The following is a 21064-nucleotide window of genomic DNA, read 5'->3' on the forward strand; positions in this document are numbered from 1 at the left end:
AATAGTGAGATATACAAGGGGACAGATCTAGTAAAGAGTTGGAAATGCAGGATTAGAATTTGGGCAAGGTTAGAACTAAGAACGTAACTGTGAGAGATACCAGCATGACGTACCTTAATGAAGTCTATGGAAACTAAGGGGAGAGGCAGGAGAGGAGGAGCAAAAGAAGGTGATGGGGGTGTGTCAGAGGTGTCCTGAGATGTGGTCGTCAAGAGAAGTACAAGTTTCTGTTGATAGGAATGGACATTGGTGCAGCCACTGTGGAAAACAGTATGGAGGTTTCTCAAGAAACTAAAAATAGAACTAGCATATGATACAGCAGTTCCACTCCTGAGTATATAATGAAAAAAATGAAAACACTAATTCAAAAAGATACATGCATCTCTATGTTCAGAGCAGCATTATTTACAATAGCCAAGATGTGGAAGCAACTGAAGTGTCCATCGACAGATGAATGGATAAAGAAGATGTGGTAAAAAAAAAAAAAAAAAGAAAGAAAAGATGTGGTATATATACAATGGAATACTACCCAGCCATGAAAAAAGAATAAAGTTTTCCACTTGCAGCAACATGGATGGACTTAGAGGGCATTATGCTGAGTGGAATGTCAGAGAAGGATAAATACCATATGATATCACTTTATACAGAATCTAAAAACTAGTGAATATAACAAAAAAGAAGCAGACTTGCAGATACAGAGAACAAACTAGTGGTTACCACGGGGGGGGCAACATAGGGTAAGAGGTACAGACTATTGTGTATAAAATAAGCTACAAGAATATATTGTACAACACGGGGAATATAGCCAGTATTTTATAATAATATAAATGGAGTATAACCTTTAACAAAAAGAAAGGAGAAGTGCAGGTTTCAGGCCTGGCGTGAGGGAAGTGAGGGCTCAGCCAGGCTAATTACTAAAGTGAATTTATACTGACTTAAAACTAATTCCAAAGTAGTGGAGGTAGAAGCCAGATCACAAGAGTTTAAAAAAAAATGTAATGCCTAAGAACTAGGGTCAGATGTTAATTAACCACTTGTCGCAGAGGGTAAGTTGTAAAGAAGCAGCAAACGTTGTGTTTTATTCACCCTCTTTTTATTTAATAGAAAGCCTATTGTGTGTATTCTTGAGGTTCAGGGGGAAAAAGGTAACATAGACATACTTCATTCCGTTGTGCTTCGCTGTATCGTGCTCCACAGATCCTGCGTTTTTACAGACTGAAGGTTTATGCCAACCTGACTCAAGCATGTCTGTTGGTGCCATTTTTCTAACAGCATTTGCTCACTTTTGCCTGTATCACATTTTGATAATTCTCGCAATATTTCAAACTTTTTCATTATTATTGTTATGGTGATCTGTGGTCAGTGATCTTTAATGTTGCTATTGCAAAAAGATTACGACTCAAGACTCAGAGGACGGTCTGCGTTTTTTAGCAATAAAGTATTTTTTAATTAAGGTATGTACATTGTGTTTCAGACATAATAAAATTGCACACTTAATAGACTACAGTATAGTGTAAACATAACTTTTATGTGCACTGGGAAACCCCAAAATTTGTGTCACTCGCTTTATTGCAATATGAAGAACAGGATGGCATAATTGAATTTAAGACTGTGCAAATATATTTCCAAACTGTGTACTTGTGGATTAATTCATGGCCAAGGTGAAAAAAAAAAAAAAAAAGTAGGGTGTATACAGGCTCTTACGTGACTTACAACTGGCATTCCGCAGTAATTCACATTGGCGAAATAGAAATATTCTCTCTTTGAAGCCCTTGAACCCTTATGTTGGTAATGCTGTTACCTAAAAAAAAAAAAGCGTAACTTAATCCATCCATGATTTGCTTCCCGTGGTGTGAATGAATCAAATGGGGGAGCAAGCGTGTGTTTAGCATAATGATACATGTCTGAGCAGAAACGAATCTCAGGATCCCTGCTATTCAGTACTACTCAGCATACAGAAAGCAGTAAATCAGTCTGACTGACTGTCCTGCTTTGCCCTGCCCAGAATGGTGCTGCTTTTATAAACACAGCCACAATTAGTAGATGACTTAGCAAATTAGAGCCCCTGACACCACTACAGTAAACTTTCTTGACTCTCATGACAGCCATTCCTCTGATATTCAGTCAACACCAAATTTGAATATGGATAAACTCAGAAGAAACTAAAGTCACCTCACAGCCACTGGGTCATACTTCCTAATCAGCAGAGAATTTGTCTAGTTAGTTTCACATTTAATTTCCAAAATACCCGTTACTCTGGGATTCTAACAGAATGCTGTCTACTACAGCTATACTGATCTGAATTTGTCTTGCTATATTTAACAGGTTGTTGCAACAGTCTGGTGACTTTTTATTCAGAAATGAAGCTTTTACATTTCTTCATGATGAATTTCCCTAGTTATGGACAAATTGAGAGCTGGCTGTTTTGAGATAGTCTTTATTGTTGTCTCCTAGCATTTAGACTGTACCTAATACCCAGAGACATAGCATCCTCTTATTATTGCCCTTCCTTCAGAGGAAAGTGAGACACTGAGCAGACCTCAACACTGCAACGTGGGACTCTCCGAGGGAAGGTCAGGATCGTCACGGTAGCTAAGACTTGTCCAGCACATGCTGTGCTCCAAGCATTGTTCCGAGTGAGAGGACGCAATTACCCTCACTATAAAGATGGGAGAACTGAGATAGATAGATACCTAAAAGACTAGATATTTATCCATAGACCAAACAGCCAGTAAGTGCTAGAACCTCACAGTGGTTGAACCCAGGCAGCCTGGTCCAGAGTCCGTACTCTTAACCATGCACTATGTAGCCCTGCTATGAAATTTCTGTGATGTTTGAACTCTTGAGCCTGGAAAGTTTTTCAGGGCAGGAGCAATATTTTATGGATTTGTACATCACCAATGTCTAGCACAAGGCCTGGCAAACAGTAGAAACTAAGAAATTATTTCAATTCGTTAATTATTATTTTTGAATGTTGAATTGTCATTTTATCCCTTGTACAACTAGCTGAATCATATTGCTTTCTTTCTCAGATCTCCAGGGCAGGAATGCAAGAGTGAAACCATCAGCTGATTCTATTTCAATTTTATCAATTTTTAAAAAAAAAAATCATGATAGTTCTGTTTTATTGTTTGTTAATATGCAGTTTTTAGGCCTATGTACTTTGTGTGGTATTGTTTAGTACATGTATGGAATTTTTTTTTCTAGGTTGGTTCTTCTCATTTCTGCAGATTTTGCAGGGACTCTATAAAAACTCTTTCTTTCTTTTATTCAAAGCAAAAATAATGCTAAATAGTAAGGATGCATTTGTGAGCAGTTTCCAGACCCAGCCTATTTTGCATAACACCTGTATTTAATCAGGGACTAAAAATTTAAGCAAACTGCTTTAATCATATTTTGTAAATTCAGTTTGTCTGATTATTTAAAAGAGACTATCAGGATTGGTAGATTTAAATATGGGTTAATTCTGTTTAATGGCTATTCATGCTTCCACATTTTCTAATAAGGAGATTGAGGGAAAATAGTCCCCCAAAATTTTGCAGAATTTTTAAAAGATCTTTTAACTTACACACTTAAAATCATAATTTCACTTTTTGACAATGGTGTTATGTGCATTATTCTCATGTTTGGCCAGACCACATGGGAAATTTAAGTACTATGAAAGCTCAATATAAAATTGTTTGAAATATATATATATACATACACACACATACATACATATATAAATTATATGTTGTTTTCCAAACAGCAAGCAATTATCCAATCCTCTGACACCGGCAGTGTGTCCAACAATTCAGTTCAATTCTGACACTAATTACCCACAGCTAGCAAAGACCCACAGGTCAAGGGCTCAGTCCTATAGGACTGCCCCCCCTTTAGATGCCAGCCACATATGGGGTCCCCAGGCTGTCTGGTCAACTACAAATTTGAGGGTTCCTAAGATCCCCTCTCAAGCTCAAAAATTCATTAGGATGATTCACAGAACTTAGAAAAGTGCTTTACTCATGATTACCAGTGTATTATAACAGATGCAACTCAGGAACAGTGAAATGAAAGAGATGCAAAGGGCAGGGTATCAGGGAGAGGGGTGTGGAGCTACCATGCCCCCTCCAGGCACACCACCCTCCTTACCCATTGTTGTGTTCACCAGCTTGGTAGCTCTCTGAATCCCATCATTTAGGGGCTTTTATGGCAGTTTCATTACATAAGCATGATTGCTGAAATTGTTGGCCATTAGTGATTGAACTCAATCCCCAACCCCTCTCCCCTCCATGGGGGTAGGTCTGAAAGTTCTAACCCTCTAATCATTGCTTCGTCTTTCTGGTGACCAGCCCTCCTGCAGAAGCTACCTGGGATCCTGACCCTGAGTCACCTCATTACCATAAACTCAGTTGTAGTCAAAAGGGGCTTGTGAGGAATAACAAGAGACACGCTATCACTTAGGAAATTGCAAGGGTTTTAGGAGCTCTATGCAAGCACCTGGGGCAAAGACCAAATATATATCTTTTCTTATACCAGGTATATGTGGACCACTGTATGTATTATAAGCAATATTTTGAGGTTAGATGGTCATTTAAAGAGTTCAGACTACTTCATGACTACTTATAAACATAATTCTCAATTTCAAGCAACACTGTTTGGTAAACACGAAACTATAAGCAAGAAAATTTTGCAATATGTTCTACTATTCTAGCTGTTCTCCACTTGACATTTTTTTTTAAATAGAGTTACTTCTTTGCTCATAAAATAAACAGAGTGGGACATTGTTTAAGAGCGTGGCATGGAGTCTGTGCGGCTTGGACTTGAGTTTCAGCACTGTTGTATGACCCTGGGCTAGGTATATCACAGCTCTCTAAGCTTGCCTTTTCCTTACTACAAAGTGGAATGATGATGTCTATGTCATGGGCTGCTGTGTGGAGAAGTGAAACTGTCCAGTAAAACTCTGACCATGTACCCAGTTCATGGTAAGCTCACTTTTAAGAAAATCTTTGTGTATGTGTCACTTCTGTGTGTCAGGGACACTTTTTTTTCCATTGTGCTTTCTTCCTAACATACAGAATGATAGCTTCCCTTTTCTTAAGAGAAAAAGAAAACACAAATGACTTCTTTTGGTCCCAACTGGCTGCTCCAGCTATTTCTCTTCTTTCATGGGAAAGCTCCTCAAACAGAAGTTGTTTTCCAATATTCTTTTATCCCCATTTTTTAAACTTTTTAAAAGAAGCTTTATTTTTTTTTTACAGAAGTTTTATGTTCATGGCAAAATTGAGTGAAAAGAATGAGAGTTCCCGTGTACTACCTGTACCCCCAACCTCCTCCGCTATTAACGTCCCACACCAGAGTGGTACATTTGTTACAACTGATGAACCTATACTGATACATCATCATCACCCAAAGTCCATAGTTTACATTCACGCTTGCTGTTGTACAGTCTATGGATTTTGACAACTGTGTACTGATATGTGTCCCCCATTGTAGTATCCTGCAGAATAATTTTACTGCCCTAAACTCCTCTGTGCTCGGCCTATTCATCCATGCCTCCCTGCCCCCTGCAACCACTAATCTTTTCAGTGTCTCCATAGTTCTGCCTTTTCCAGAATGTCATATTGTTGGAATCATACCATTTGTAGCCTTTTTGGATTGGTTTCTTTCTCTTAGTAAGATGCACTTAAAGTTCATCCATGTGTTTTCATGGCTTGATAGTTCACTTCTTATTAACACTGAATAATATTCCACAGTCTGGATGTACCACAGTTTATTTATCCACTCACCTACTAAAGGGCATCTTGATTGTTTCCAAGTTTTGGTAATTATCAATAAAGCTGCTATAAACAACAGTGTGCAGGTTTTTGTGTGGACATATGTTCTCTCTCTTTTTAAAAATTTTTATTGGAGTACAGTTGATTTACAAGGTTGTGTTAGTTTCTGCTGTACAGCAAAGTGAATCAGTTATACATACACATATGTCCACTCTTTTTTACATTCATTTCCCATATAGGTCATTACAGAGTATTGAGTGGAGTTCCCTGTGCTATACCGTAGGTCCTTACTGCTCATCTATTTTATATCTAGTCGTGTGTATATGTCAATCCCAGTCTCCCAATTTAGCCCTCCCCCCTTACCACCCTGGTAACCATAAGTTTGTTTCCTATATCTGTGACTCTGTTTCTGTTTTGTAAATAAATTCATTTTTACCATTATTTTACATTCCACATATAGGCAATATCCTATGATATTTGTCTTTCTTGGTCTGACTTATTTCACTCATTATGACAATCTCTGGGTCCATCCATGTTGCTGCAAATAGGACCTAATTAAACTGAAAGCTTTTGTACAGCAAAGGAAGCCATAAACGAAACAAAAAGACAACCCACAGACTGGGAGAAAATATTTGCAAATGAAGCAATTGGCAAGGAGTTAATCTCCAAAATATACAAACAGTTCATGCAACTTAATATCATAAAAACAAACAATCCAATCAAAAAATGGGCGGAAGATCTAAATAGACATTTCTCCAAAGAAGACACACAGGTGGCCAAAAAGCACAGGAAAAGATGCTCAACATCACTAATTACTAGAGAAATGCAAATCAAAACTACAATGAGGTATCACCTCACACCATTCAGAATGGCCATCATCAAAAAAATCTACAATCAAAAAATGCTGGAGAGGGTGTGGAGAAAAGGCAACTCTCCTACACTGTTGGTGGGAATGTAAATTGGTACGGCCACCATGGAGAACAGTCTGGAGGTTCCTTAAAAAACTAAAAATAGAGCTACCATATGATCCAGCAATCCCACTCCTGGGCATATATCAGAGAAAACCATAATTCAAAAAGATACATGCACCCCAGTGTTCGTTGAAGTACTATTTACAATTGCCAAGACATGGAAGCAGCCTAAATGCCCATGGACAGAGGAATGGATAAAGAAGATGTGGTACATATATACAATGGAATATTAGTCATAAAAAAGAATGAAATAATGCCATTTGCAGCCACATGGATGGACCTAGAGATTGTTATCCCCATTTTGAGGCTTTAACGCTCTAGAGCCTGGCGCTCATTCCTTCTGTAGCTTTACCAAGAAAACTATTCTTAGGATGGTTACCTGTTGACCATGTAATGGGCCTTTCCCAGTTCCCACTCTCATTCCTTTTAGACAATTTGACAAAGTGGCTGTGTTTACTTCTCACAGGATCTTTTTTTTTTTTTTTTTGCGGTACGCGGGCCTCTCACTGTTGCGGCCTCTCCCGTTGCGGAGCACAGGCTCCGGATGCGCAGGCTCAGCGGCCATGGCTCACGGGCCCAGCTCCGTGGCATGTGGGATCTTCCCGGACCAGGGCACGAACCCGCGTCCCCTGCATCAACAGGCGGACTCTCAACCACTGCGCCACCAGGGAGGCCCCACAGGATCTTTTTATATTAGTTTTCCTCTTATCTGTCTTAGTCCTTCTAACTCCTTGATTCTCTCTTTTCCTCTTGCCCTCAGCCGTAAGATATCTCAGAGTCAGTGCCTCCGAACTCCTCTGCCTTTGTAGTTTTCCTTCAGAAATCTCACCCACTTTTTCAGCTACAGTTTTCTGCACTATGTTTATGAAAATCAGATCCATTCCTGCAAGTCTGCCCTCCAGCTGCCTAAAATTAAAACCGTGTTTCCCACCATTCCTCTAGTCTCTCAGAACTCGAGTCTTGCCTTTATGCAGTGTCAACAGATCATGTGGCTACTTCTTGTTATCGCATCAGTTCTTTTCTCCCTGTTCCCTCAGGACCTCTTTGGGTTTGACTTCTGTCCCTTTCTATCTGAACGTTGCAGCATCATCCAGATTATCTTCATATTAGTCATCTGTGCACCACGGGCAGATGAATTCTTTTGTGATACCGTTTCTCCTGTGAAATGAAATCTTCCATCAGTTTTGCACTTTCTAGGGAGAACAATCCCAAAACATCTATCACCAGTCATCAAAGACATTCCACCTTCTGGGCTGCACTCCCTTGCATGAACTCCTGCTTCTGCCTAAGGTAACCGCATGCTCTTCTCTTCTCCCACCTCTTTCTGTTTGTTCCTCTTTTATCTCCTCATCTGCACACCTGCACGCCTGGGGGCTTCTCCACGCCTGCTCAGGAGATGGAGACGGGGAGACCCGACCCCATCTCATACCCTGAGCTTGAAGTGATTTTTCTCTCCACTGCCCTCTTGAAGTAATCAGTGCTTCCATTTTTTCATCATCTACTGTCTTGCACCAACTCTTCTGTTTGGAGAACGGATGTTCTTAATCTTATGTTATTATTTAACCTTTCTGAGGCGATTGTATACTCACCCAGTTGAACTACGGTCTGTTTTTAAGGTCAGAGGCCATATCTTGGATTACTTTAATATCACCTGAATTGGTTGGCAGGTGCACAGCACTTAATACACTTTAATCAGTTCTTTCTTCTTTATCCTTTTTTCAATCACAGTAATGGTTGGGTGCTTCATAAGCAACCAGAACAATGATGTTGTGATCTGTATTAAACTCAGAAATAGCCAAAATAACGAAACTAGCTGTGCTTAGCTTCGCCTATTTTGTTAATATAATAATATCCCATAGGTGTTTCTGCAGGAAAACTCTGTAACCTCTTGGGTCAGTGCTACCTGAAGCAGTGGAAAGAAAATACCAGTGGCTGGCGGTGGGAGAGGAGGGAATGGTGAATGTGAATGCAATTAATGTAAATGATGGTGTTCAATGGTAGAAGGCCTGGTGCATTTTGGAAGTGCTTATATGGTGGGTACATTGCTCTTTGTCCAATTCTGTTGGTAAGTTGGTGTGTGATATTTCATATATTCCTTGCCAGTCTCCACAAGCACCTTTAGCCCTGTGGGTACTGATTGATGTGTTTGGCAGCTCTTGGCCTGCGATGCTAAGTTCTAAAATAATGTGTCTCTGCATAAGCCAGTAAGTCATTTCCTGGCTCTTTTGTCTTAAAGCCCTGCAAGCTTCTTGGCCGTCAGTTTCGGCAGTGAAAGGACAGCCTCTACAGCTGTCTACAGATCAGACTGCTCTCTGATTCAGTACTGGGTCCACCTCTTGGATACCATTCCTTTTGATTTATTTGGTGTCTACTTAAAGAAAGACAAATCAGGCTTTATACACACATACAAATCCATAAATCCATTTCTTTTAAGCACGTTATTAAAATAGAGATAACAGTTAACATTTAATTACCAGGTTGAAGTTTTTCTAGCATTTGAAGTTTTACTCTAAGGGAAATGTAAGCTACATTTTCTCCTTAGCAATTGCTTATCACCTTTAGGGTCTACTTTATGCCATTTTCATTATGCCTGTGAACCAAACGATGTAAAATTTTGTCCTACTCAAAGGAAAAATGGTGCAGCCCAGTGAGCTATAACCCCTTCTTGAGAGAACGCTGAATTGTAATAGGTCCAATTTGGGGTGACAATGCCCATATTACATACTTCAACTTTGCCTCTTTTTTCAGCCTAAATGAGGCCTCTCAAAATTAATGCAGCCAGAGGCAGTAAAAGTGTTTGAAGTAATTCTTCCAATACTCCAATTTCTCCACAGAGCGCACCAAATAAAAGGCATTAGCAGTGTGACTAATAGAATAACTACCAATCACAATGTCTGTCAATTCATGAAATTTTCAGCGCCATCCATACTAACAACTAAATCAAAGTATTTCAGTTCACATATTAAAAGTTGGGAACCTTAACGCACCATGTACTGAATGCTGAAGAATAATATGTCAGACTTATGTAGATGCAAAATGAAGTGAAAAATTTAAGCAACTATCAGGGTAGCTCAGGTCAGAGCAGGCATGTGGAATCTATATTACCTGGATGAATGTCAGTTCCACGATATAGGTTGTTGCTCTGTAGACATGATCTAAATTCCCCCTCCATAGCATTATTTTTATTAACCTTTTATTTTTTTAATTTTTATTATTATTTTTTAATTTATTTATTTTTGGCTGTATTGGGTCTTCATTCCTTCACACGGGCTTTCTCTTGTTGCGTGAGCGGGGACTACTCTTGGTTGTGGTGCGCAAGCTTCTCCTTGCAGTGGCTTCTCTTGTTGCGGAGCACGGGCTCTAGGCCCACGGGCTTCAGTAGTTGTGGCACGTGGGGTCAGTAGTTGTGGCTCGTGGGCTCTAGAGCGCAGGCTCAGGAGTTGTGGCGCACGGGCTTAGTTGCTCCGCGGCATGTGGGATCTTCCTGGACCAGGGCTCGAACCCGTGTTCCTGGCATTGTCAGGGAGATTCTTAACCACTGCGCCACCAGAGAAACCCTTTGTTAACCTTTTCAAATGACTTCATCTTTTTTTCTTCTACTCCTTTCTACCACTTCTTAGCACACCTGTTATTAGTAATTCTCTACCCAATGCATGGAAAAGATGATGGTGAAAGCATTACAATTGTTGATTGATGAGTTTAAAAAAAAGTGTGAGAGAGAATGTACACACACAGATATACTCATATTTATAAACTTATAAAATGAATTCTATCAACTATAACTAACTGTTGAAAAGCATGAAATAAAATAGGGAAAAAGGAGTTCCTAGAAGATCTGTATTGCTTATATTCTTATCCCAGCAAATAAATAGCACTTTAAAAATGTTTTATTTTTAAATAATTTTAGTCTTAAATAACTTTAATATTTAAAAGTTGCAAAAATACTATAGAGTTCACAGATCCCTTTCACTCAGCTTCTGTATGCTTTATATCTTAAATAATAATAGTACAGTTGTCCAAACCAAAAAATTATTATTGGTTCAACACTATTAATTGAACTGTAGACCTCATTTAAATTTCACCAGTGTCTCCACAATGTCCACTAATTTTCCACAAATTTCTCCAGAGATGAGGAAGTGATAGACACATCTGCTTTGGCATCCTGGCCCTGGATGGGTCCTGTGCTCAGACTGTGCTGGGCATGGGCTAATGCAGGGTCCAAAGAACCCATCTCCTGTGGGACCCAGGAGACAACACTCAGGCCCATTCCATTTTCATTCACCTCTCTTCCACTTTATATTTTATCATATAAATACATATTAAATATAAAAATAAATGCATATTAAATCTGTGTATAAAATTATTATGTACATTTACTTATTTATCTTTCCAGATTATTGCAAGAACAAATCTCAGGGAAAATAAAAAGGCTACTATTGCTAGTTCTCATCATCTCCTTCTCTTTAAATAGCAATATTTAATTGTATCAGTTGTAAGGTCCAATTCAGGGCATATAGTGGAGAGCTAAGGAGGAAATTGTTTCTGCTTCTCATTGAATGATTGCATCTGTGTATAACCACAAGCCTGATGAGAAGGATAAATGCAGAGAAGAATGAGTCTGTAGTATGGACATGATGTAGGTTGGTGAGTCAGGGAAGGTGCCCTGCGAGGCAGTCTTTGAGCTGAGAGCTGAGGATGAGTAAGAGTTAACCAGATGACGGGGCGGAGGGCCTGTTGGGGGTTCTACAGAAAAGGAAGAACATAGGCAAAGGCACCAAAACTGAAAGGAGACCAGGGTGATGGGATCACAGAAAGCACAGATATTGTTGGAAAGTGAAGCTAGAGAGGTAGGCAGGGGCCCGATCGTAGGCATTTAGGCTGTGTTGAGATCTGGGTCTACTTGAAGAGCAATGAAAAGCCACTAAAGGGATAACAGAGCAAGGAAAAAAACAGGCTTGCCTCTTAAAAAGATCACTATGGTGCTAGTGTAAAGAATGGATTGGGCGGGGAGGTTTAGGGAGTAGTGCTGGTAGGAGAGAAGAGTGGGTTAAAATAGGTTGATGGCTGTGGAAATGAAAAGTGGGTAGGATGTAGCAGACGGGCCTGGAAATGGGTTGGATGTGGGGAGAGAGGTTCCGTCGAGGATGATTCCTGGGCTGCTGGGTTCTTTGACGCTATCGTGGTTGGTGCCATTTACTGCCCAAGGTAATACTGAAGGAGAAACAGATTATTTGTGGCTTTTCTGGCATTGAGGGAAGGGTAGAGAAGATCAAGTCTCTTAATCTTGGTCGTGAGATCACATGAGCCTAAATTGAGTTGCGAAACTCCAACTTCCCATCCATATGTGGGGAATCTCCAGGGTTCCCTGTTATTACATAATCTCCTGCCCCTCCAGACCTGCCAGCCCTTGGCACCCTGAACAATTTGTAGTTTTGCTGTGGCTATTTCTACCCTTCCATGCCTCTTTGTATCTTTGGATGCCCCTTTCCTCTTCCATAGCTGAAAACTTTTCCTTTAAAACTTACCCGTATTTATAATCCAAGGAAAAGTCTTTGTCTGCTCCAAAGCTTAATTCTGATGCCCTTTTATCTGCCCCATGACCAGCTATCACACTGCACCCTGATGGCCAATCATTTGTCTAGACTCATGCCATGCTATACGCTTCCTGATGTCAGGAATCACGTTTTAATAGATGTAATATCCTCTCCCCTAACACAGTTCCCCATGCTTAAGAGCCTAGAACAGTGTCTGGCATAATAGATGCTCAAGTAATATTTGAATTCATGAGTAAATACTAGGTATGCAATAAATGTTGCTTAAATTAAAAATATACATGAAGTATATACATTGCTTTGTCCAGTAGAGGAAAGATTGATATTGTTCCACAACTGACTGTCCTGATTACTGATTCCTTTTCAGACATTCATTTATTGATCTGTGTTCTACACCTGCCTTAACATTCTAACTCATCTTTCCCCAATTTTTCTAAGAAACTCTCCCTTCCAGGCACATCTTTTTATTCACCTCACACCTTCAATTCACGCTTCTCTTCTTGGAGTATCTTCCTACCGTCATTCACTTCTGATGATGAAATTTTTACTTTTCCTTCATGCCCAGCTTAAAGGTCTTCTCCTCAAAACCTTCTCTGTTATTTTACAGTTTGAATTAATTCTAACCTCTTCTTCCCTCCAATAAAACTTGAAATCCATTTTAATTTTCCTACCCTATTTTATGGTAGTTGCTCCCTCTTTATTTCAACTAGACTGCAAGCTACCTGAGGGCAGAGATCCTGTCTTAGCCCACAATGCAAGACTTCATGGGTAGTAGCTGTTAAGGAAAATGTGTTGGATTTAGTTAACATTGATCAATTGTTGAAGCTCTAGGTGCTCTGGAGGTGCTCAGTAAAATAGCTCAGATTTGTAAATCTAACATGTTTTATCCTTTTTCTATACCTCATTGCTTAACAAGTATTTATTATACGTCTACTCTGTATTATGCATTTTGCTAAGCTCTGAGGATGCAGTGGTGACTTAGACATAGCCATTCCCACCCATCCTAGAAGTTCTGGTCTAGTAGAGAAATAGGGCTAATGCTCCAACAGTTATTTATTGGGTGCCCACTTTGTGGCAGGTAAAGGAGTTAATGACAGTGAGTGAAAAGAGAAAAGCTCCCTTGTACCCTTAGAGCATATCATCTACTTGGAGAGGCAGACAAAATAAACTAAACGTACAAACAACTGTAATCTTTAGTTAATGTGTGCTAAGTATCCTGGGCTGTGAGAACTTGGAGCAAGTTGGCCTAGACCTAGAGGTTGGGGATGGCTTCTTAGAGTTGAGCATTCCCTAACCAGGGGACAAGGGAAGAAGAGGATCTTCAGTGTCACTGCCACAGAGAGAGCAAGTGGGGATGCTGGGAGATGAACCTGGCATTAATTAATGTGATGTAATTATACCAACCAAATGTTCCCTTTTTAGAATTTCTCATTCTGTTGATGTGTAGCAGAAATACATGTTTTTCCTTTAAAAGCACTATATTTTTAACAAAATTTATACTGTTAAAGTTAACTGTGAAGAAATGATCACATTAATTCTGTATGATGTTTAAATTCAGCCTACTCTTCTGAAAATAACATCAGTGGCTCTGCATAGAGAGAATTAAATATAATGGGAGGGAAAAAGAACTCTTAGAAAATATATGGCATTCCTAATGGTCATCTAGTCACTGACTTGATGAAAACTGAGAATAAAAAGGGCCCACTTAGTTTAAATACTGGAGTCATGCTTATATTTTTATTTGGTCAAGTGTAGTGTGTGTGTGTGTGTGTGTGTGTGTGTGTGTGTGTGTGTGTATTATGATAAAAACATCCAAACCAACCTGAATAATCATGAGAACTTGTATTCAATACAACTGTGTGTAAGAAGGCAGCAATACCAAGAATTACTTTAAAATCATCTTTCATGTGATTCTACATAGGAAAATTCTGACTCTTAAGAATAATCCTGGAGTTATTTAGAGATTAATCTTTTCTTCCCCAAATGTAGTAAACTGAGTTGTTAAAGTGTGTATTTTGTCAAATAATTGGATCAATTTATGGATGAAAGTATGGGCTACTCATTTTATGACATAACAGAAAAAAGTGGATTTAAGAATAGGAAATATGTATATATAATAATTTCTTATGACCTTGTAATGAAAATCTCTAATCTTACTAGATGAATAATTTGTTACAATAAATATTTTATTGGTCTTTGAAATAATAATTTATTCTGATTTTTCTCACTTAAACAGCCTCTCTAACATATGGGGCATGAGAGCAGGAAACGGCTCAAATATTATTTCAGGGTTGCAACTGGGTGAATGATGCTGCCACTTTTGAGCCTGGGAAGATAAGAAAAGGAACACCTTTTATTTTTTAAGGGAAAGGTTGATCGGGGCTGAAAACCCTAAGTCTGGTGTTGATATGGGGCTAGGGCTGGAGATAGAAATCTGGGAGTCATTGTTATATGGATGGTATCTAAGGCCTGTGGATGGGATGAAGTCCTCCAGGGGATGAGGGGAGCTATTTTGGAGGCTCCTTCATCTAGGGAGTGAGCTGAACCAGGGCAGAGAAAGGTCATGGGAAAATGATCCCCAGGCCAGACCAATATCTAGAGCTCAAAAGAATGAGAGGAAGAGGCTTAGGCAAAGGGAAAAAAAAAAAAAAAGAGGAGTAAGAAGGCTGGAAAAATGTCACTGATGCCGAGTAGAGAAAGTTTTTCAAGGATGGAGTGATCAGTTCTGTGAGTCACTGTGGAGAATTTGAGAAGATAAGGACTGAGACTTAACCAGTAGATTTGAAAACATGGAGGCCATTGATGACCGTGACATCGATGGTTTCATCAGACATGTGTGGTCCCAAACTGGATTGGTTTGGGTTCTAGAAAAAATGGGAAGTGAGGAGGTAGATTGATTTTACCATCAAAAACTTACATGTGTTATACAGTATGTGTTTAAATGGTAACACAAATAATGCGGAATTTTCATAAAGAGTTCAAGGGAGAACAAAGTATATGACTGTGACTCTATTTCTGGTGAGTCCCCAAAGGCTTAATATTTAGCCCGGTGCCAATTTTAGGCCAGGAAAACCAGTACATTCACTTTGCATCTATTTATACTATAGAATGTTCGGTTGGGCTTAAATAAATGCTAAGTCTCGTTAAGGCTCCTGGTGCTAATTCACTTTATTGCATCCTCTGGGGTAGTGGGGGAGGGAATATACATGAGTTTATAAGTATTTGGATGATAATCTGCAGGAAGACAGGTCAGACATACCTGTGTCCAAGTTCTGAGTTTGCTTTTTTCCGTGCAACTCTGGCAACTTATCTAACTCTTCTAAACCTATTTTTCTCAAAGGTAAAATGTGGATACTAATGATACGAGGAGAAAATAAGGTAATGTGGCTGAAGAACTACGCATGGTGTCTGGCACCTAGTAAAGGCTTAGTAATGGGGATGACTTTATTCATAACTATGATCCCTGACTTGTTCTTGAATGGGATATAGCTGAAATACTATCCAATTTAGTAAACAGGAGATAGGTCTTCTAATAAAGAAGACAAAATGAGGTGCCAGAGAGGAAGTCATACCTTAGAAACCACAGTATTTGGTTCATGTTACGCTATGGGTGTTTATTTCTCTTTGCTATTTCCTCGCCTTTAGTGAAGTCATATAAGCATAGTAGTCAAGACTGCAGGCTCTGTAGAGCACATTGATCTCAACCCCCTGGAATTCACTGGATATTCCAGTTCCATCTTCCCATCCTTTCCGATCCGATCGGCACTGCTCATGATAATAGCTAACATGTATTAACTGCTTTCTGGGTACCAAGCACTGTTCTAAACACTTTAAAACTATGAACTCATTTAAATCTCACGGACCTGGGAGGTGGCCACTATCATTGCTTCCATTTGTGCAGAAATGAGAAAACAGTAGGGCAGACAGGTTAAGTAACTTGCCCTAAGATGACACTATTGGTAAATGGTGGAGCCGGAATTCAATGTGAGGCAGCTACACAGTTTGTACTCTTTACCACTTCATCCTGATTCCACTGGGGGCTCTAAGATTGGATTTAAATTGTCACAGCTTTTCTGCGGTGGGGATAGTAAAAAGGTAGGATGGGTGCCCTCCCCAGCAGTTCATCCGTGATCAATAATTTGCATTGGGGGGGCTTCCCTGGTGGCGCAGTGGTTGAGAGTCCGCCTGCCAAAACAGGGGACACGGGTTCGTGCCCCGGTCCGGGAAGATCCCACATGCCGCGGAGCGGCTGGGCCCGTGAGCCATGGCCGCTGAGCCTGCACGTCCAGAGCCTGTGCTCCGCAACGGGAGAGGCCACAACAGGGAGAGACCCGCATACCGCAAAAAAAAAAAAAAAAAAAAAAAAAAAAAAAAAAAATAATTTGCATTGGGGATCGAGATATCACATCCCACCGCCGGCCACCAGCCATTCGGGTAGGTTCAGGAAAACATTGAAAAAAAACAGATCGGTCATGTTCTCTTGATTAACTATAAATGTTAGTCATTAAAATACAAGATCTGAGGGTCGGGTCCTTTAGTGCTTATACCCAGAGAAGGAAGAATCATTTTTGTATGAAGGCATCTAAAAAGTTCTCACATGCTAAGCAAAAAAGCTAAATTAAGCCTCGTGTTGGGGAAAATTATAAACATGCTGTCTGCCTCAGATGAGTAAGTGTATATAAATAGAACAGTTGGTGTACATGGCCTTAATGTTATAGCTTCCTTTTTTCTGTGTAATGTAAATTACCAAATGCGAGCATTTCCATCTGACCTAAACTGTCAGTCTCAGAAGAGCACATTGTAGGATTGAATACATGTTATACAACAACCAAGATTGCCCTTTTCTTCAGCCTGGTGATTTTTTTTTTTCTTTCCGTATCCAGCGGTTAGTACTAAGGCCTGAAACCCTTACTTACAGAACAAAGTGGCTTAGCAGTAATCAAGCCTGTGTGAGGCTAAGAGAAGAATAATGAACATTCCCTGCAAGCTTCCTGCCTAGATGCAGGTGCAGGAATCAGGAGGTCATGAATAATGCATGACATGCAGATTAGATGGTAGTTTCTCCTACTGGGGTTTTGACTTTGCTACCTGCCTAGCTGCTATATGTGGAAAGAAGGTAGACGAAGGCAAAAAGTGTCACAATTTAAAGACAGAGCTCACAGGAACACTGCATATTCTTTTGCAGAAATGAAATTGGGGAGTAGCTGAAATGCAAACCTTCACGGCCTACTTTATCAGATAAAGTAAGCTCCAGGTTATCAATTGACTCACTTTGGGAAGGGAAAAAACCTTTCTTGTTTTACCATTTCAAGAAACCTTATAATTATGTGGTCATACATACACAATCAGGAATTCTTTGAAGACTGTTGAACAATTACAGAAATTATCAACTTACAATATTTGATCTATGGATCAATGAAGTTTTGCTAAAAGATAGTTACTTAGAGAATATTGTAATTACAGGTTAAACAGACCCATTTTTTCCCACTGATATATGCAGTGAGAACTTCACCTGGTGGAATTATCATGATGACTAGAAATAGGGTTAAGGAGGAAGCAACATTAGGTAAACATTTAAAGGATGCAGAGTGAATTAAAGAACTGCTAATATGTGGGCTATTACTCCTTCACATCTTATTTAGGCAGTAGGATTCTGACATCCCAGGGGGTATGCAGGCAAGGTTCAAGAGGATTTCCTGCATTTTCCCTTAGGTCAGGGAACTTTAACTGGAGCGACAGTTTTTGGCTCACAATTCCATTTTGATGACTGTGTTTCAAACAAACAGACTGAAAGCAAAAAGAAAGCAAAAAGAATGAGACTTGCTACCTTGTGTATAATTCTTACGCATTTTTATTGGGTGTTTGTTCTCTCTCTCTCTCCCCAAATTGGGGTACTGGAATATGAGCTGGCTTTCATTTCTAGCTGAGTCTGTCATTTCCGATAGGCCCCCCTGTGGCCGGATGCCAAGACCAACAGGTGATCCTTGTAGCTGCAAAACAGCAGGAAGTGGGCCGAGCTTGAATGAGACAGTTCACCAGAGGGGCTGTCTGGCCTCTCTCCATCTTTCTGCATCATCAACAACCCCTCCCCCATACGGAGCAGAAAAATCTGTGCTGAGCAGCTCAGCTGCAGAATCCATTGAGAAGTGCTGTGAGGAAAAGAATGTTAATAAGGGATGTTGGAAGAAATAAGCCTTCTGAGTGCAAAGTGCAGCCTGGCTCTGGATTTATGGAAAGACTGCATTTGGCCCTTCTGAGGGGCTAGAGCTGCACTGCCCGTTTTGAAATGATTCTCACTCGCTGAACAACTGTGGAGAAGTGGGATTCTAATCAACCTTGGGGCTCTTGGTTCTAAGTGGATTTTTTATTTTATTTTATTTTTTTTGCGGTACGCGGGCCTCTCACTGTTGTGGCCTCTCCCATTGCGGAGCACAGGCTCCGGACGCGCAGCCTCAGCGGCCATGGCTCACGGGCCCAGCCGCTCCGCGGCATGTGGGATCTTCCCGGACCGGGGCACGAACCCGTGTCCCCTGCATCGGCAGGCGGACTGTCAACCACTGTGCCACCAGGGAAGCCCTAAGTGGACTTTAAGACCAATTTAAAATCCCCATTTTGTTTCTTGTCTTGTAAATGGAATAATGTCGGAGACATAAAGGGTAAAGATAACACAAGCTTAACGACTGCCTAGATCTCACAAGTACCTAGTAAAGAAAGAGGTACTTTAGTAGGAAGCCGGAAGGTGTCCACAAGGACAGGAAGTAGAGCAAATTGTGCTGCCAGTAAGTGACCCACAAAGAGGTGGAGGTTCATGGAGTTTCAGCAGCTAGCTCCTGATTGGAAGATATTATAGCAGTTCCTAGAAATTTCAGCTATTTCCAGTGGATGACTTCAAACCCGGAAGCTTGGAAAACAATATACTCTTTACTATCTTTTCCCCATAATTTAGCTAAAGGTTTGAAATGACTTTGTTTTCTTTAAAGCCCGGCTGGAGAGTATCACATCTAGCAGACCTTCCTCCTAGAAATAACTATTCACCTTTCCTTTCTCCTCTGGTCCCACAGATTCTGTGCCTGGACATTTGGATGAAGTTATTGCAGGGGAGGAAAACAATTTTTTTTCCTCTACCCTCTGCTGTTTAGGGTCTGGGGGCCTGCAAATTAAACTGACAAAAGATAGATTAGCAAGAGGAAAAAAAATCAAAAGTTTATTTACACATAAAACATGCATGCATACATGCATGCAGGAATACTCAGTGGTGAGTAACTCAAAAGGGTGGTTAAAATTTGAAGCTTATATACCATTCTAACAAAGGGTAATAAATTGTAGAGAAGTGCCTTGTCAAAAGGAAAGGGGGTCTGGGCGTTTGCGGGGGCTATATTTTAGGAAGGTGACTAGGCAGTGTATGGGGGAAACTAATGGTAAATAAGGGTTGTTTATGCCAGCTCATCTCAATACCATTTTTGGTGATAAGAGTTGTACATTGTACTCTACTTCCTGGTATGGGGGGAGGGGAGGAGGGAACGCCTCTAAACATGAAAATTTCCTTTACAAAAGGGAAATGTATGCCCTGTTTTTAGGTATATAAAGGGAAGGTAGAGAGTTCCTCCTCCTGTTTGTGTTTGTGGTTGCCTTCAAATGAAAATAATCCTTATGCCTCAGTAGCGTATTTTGGGGTGGCGTATACTGATCCCCTTCGTTATCTTGCTTTTCAGGGCTTTAAATCTGGAAGTTGACTGAGGGAGTGTATACTTAGACTGTCTCTTCGTGTCCTCCTTATGGAAACAGGTAGCAGAAAGGGCTCACTGAGGGCCAGCACCAGACCTTACATTACCTTTATGTACTCCTAAACCTGGCAAGGTTTAGGTAGGCAGCAGTAACTTCTTGTTGGACTGAATGAATGAATCAACTTACTAAAACTGGTCCTGCCTTTGGGGGGGTCTTCACAGTGAATATTGTGACAAGCACTTTGTATGTTAAAAGTGGTGCAGAAGGAAAGAGAGAGACTGACTGCTGGTCTGTAGGCATAGGAATTTAACTGCATCCATTTACTAAGAGGTGCTCAAGTTCTGGGGCATTTTATATTAAGCAAATCTAAAAGAGATCATTTATAAGCCAGATCACTTTTTATTTGTTCATTTATAATCAGGAAAATGCTCTTTCAATGACTGGATTACTCTCATCTCCTACAGGGTACATCCGTCCCCAGTATCAAGGGTCCGGGGAAATCGAATGAATAATCAGAAGTTTGCTTGGTGAGTATACAGTCTATGTGATGAGAATTTATAAGTCTCATGGGAATTTTTAATAGGACTGTGTTAAAAGAGAATTATTCCTGCTTTCTCTGTAGAGAATACATTTCTACTGACTGAACTACATTATTTCCCTTTCCTTTGGAAAATTCTAAACGAACACGAATAGAGTTCCTTTCCAGCCAAATCGTCTTCAATCACCAAAAACTGAGTGCAACATTTTTTTCCTAACAGATATGGCATATTTCCAAGGATTATCAACTGTTACATTTTTAAAGAATGTTTCCCGTTTTTAGAAGACACTCACTTTTTTAGTAAGATTTAGATAACAACTCGGATTTTTCTCAGGTACCAGCTTCTACTTCTCACGAAGATTTTCATAGTAAATTAATCTATTAAATTAATTCTGGTGATTACTGTTTAGATGCCCTTTTTATGACCTTAGCCTTAAATATCAAGGGATTTGTTTTTTAATTTGGGGAATACAAAGATCTTCTTTCACTGACTACTTTTTTTTTCTTTTTTACCATCATTAT

At 40.0% G+C, this 21064-nt stretch overlaps 1 protein-coding gene across 3 annotated transcripts in view; it reads left to right on the top strand.

Moving 5' to 3' along the window:
• KLF12 (KLF transcription factor 12) overlaps positions 1–21064 on the top strand; it is a gene marked incomplete at both ends in the record, with an annotated part of 307076 nt that overhangs the window by 218100 nt on the left and 67912 nt on the right. For 2 of the 3 annotated variants that reach the window (XM_079721703.1, XM_079721705.1), the window contains one exon: positions 20469–20531. The exons of the other annotated variant lie outside the window; for it this stretch is intronic. In XM_079721703.1, coding sequence (XP_079577829.1) covers positions 20469–20531 — 63 coding nt within the window. The remainder of the gene's footprint in view (positions 1–20468; positions 20532–21064) is intronic. 3 annotated transcript variants of the gene reach the window in all.

This window comes from Hyperoodon ampullatus, assembly GCF_949752795.1.
Source record: "Hyperoodon ampullatus genome assembly, chromosome: 16".
In the NCBI taxonomy this organism is placed as follows: domain Eukaryota; kingdom Metazoa; phylum Chordata; class Mammalia; order Artiodactyla; family Ziphiidae; genus Hyperoodon; species Hyperoodon ampullatus.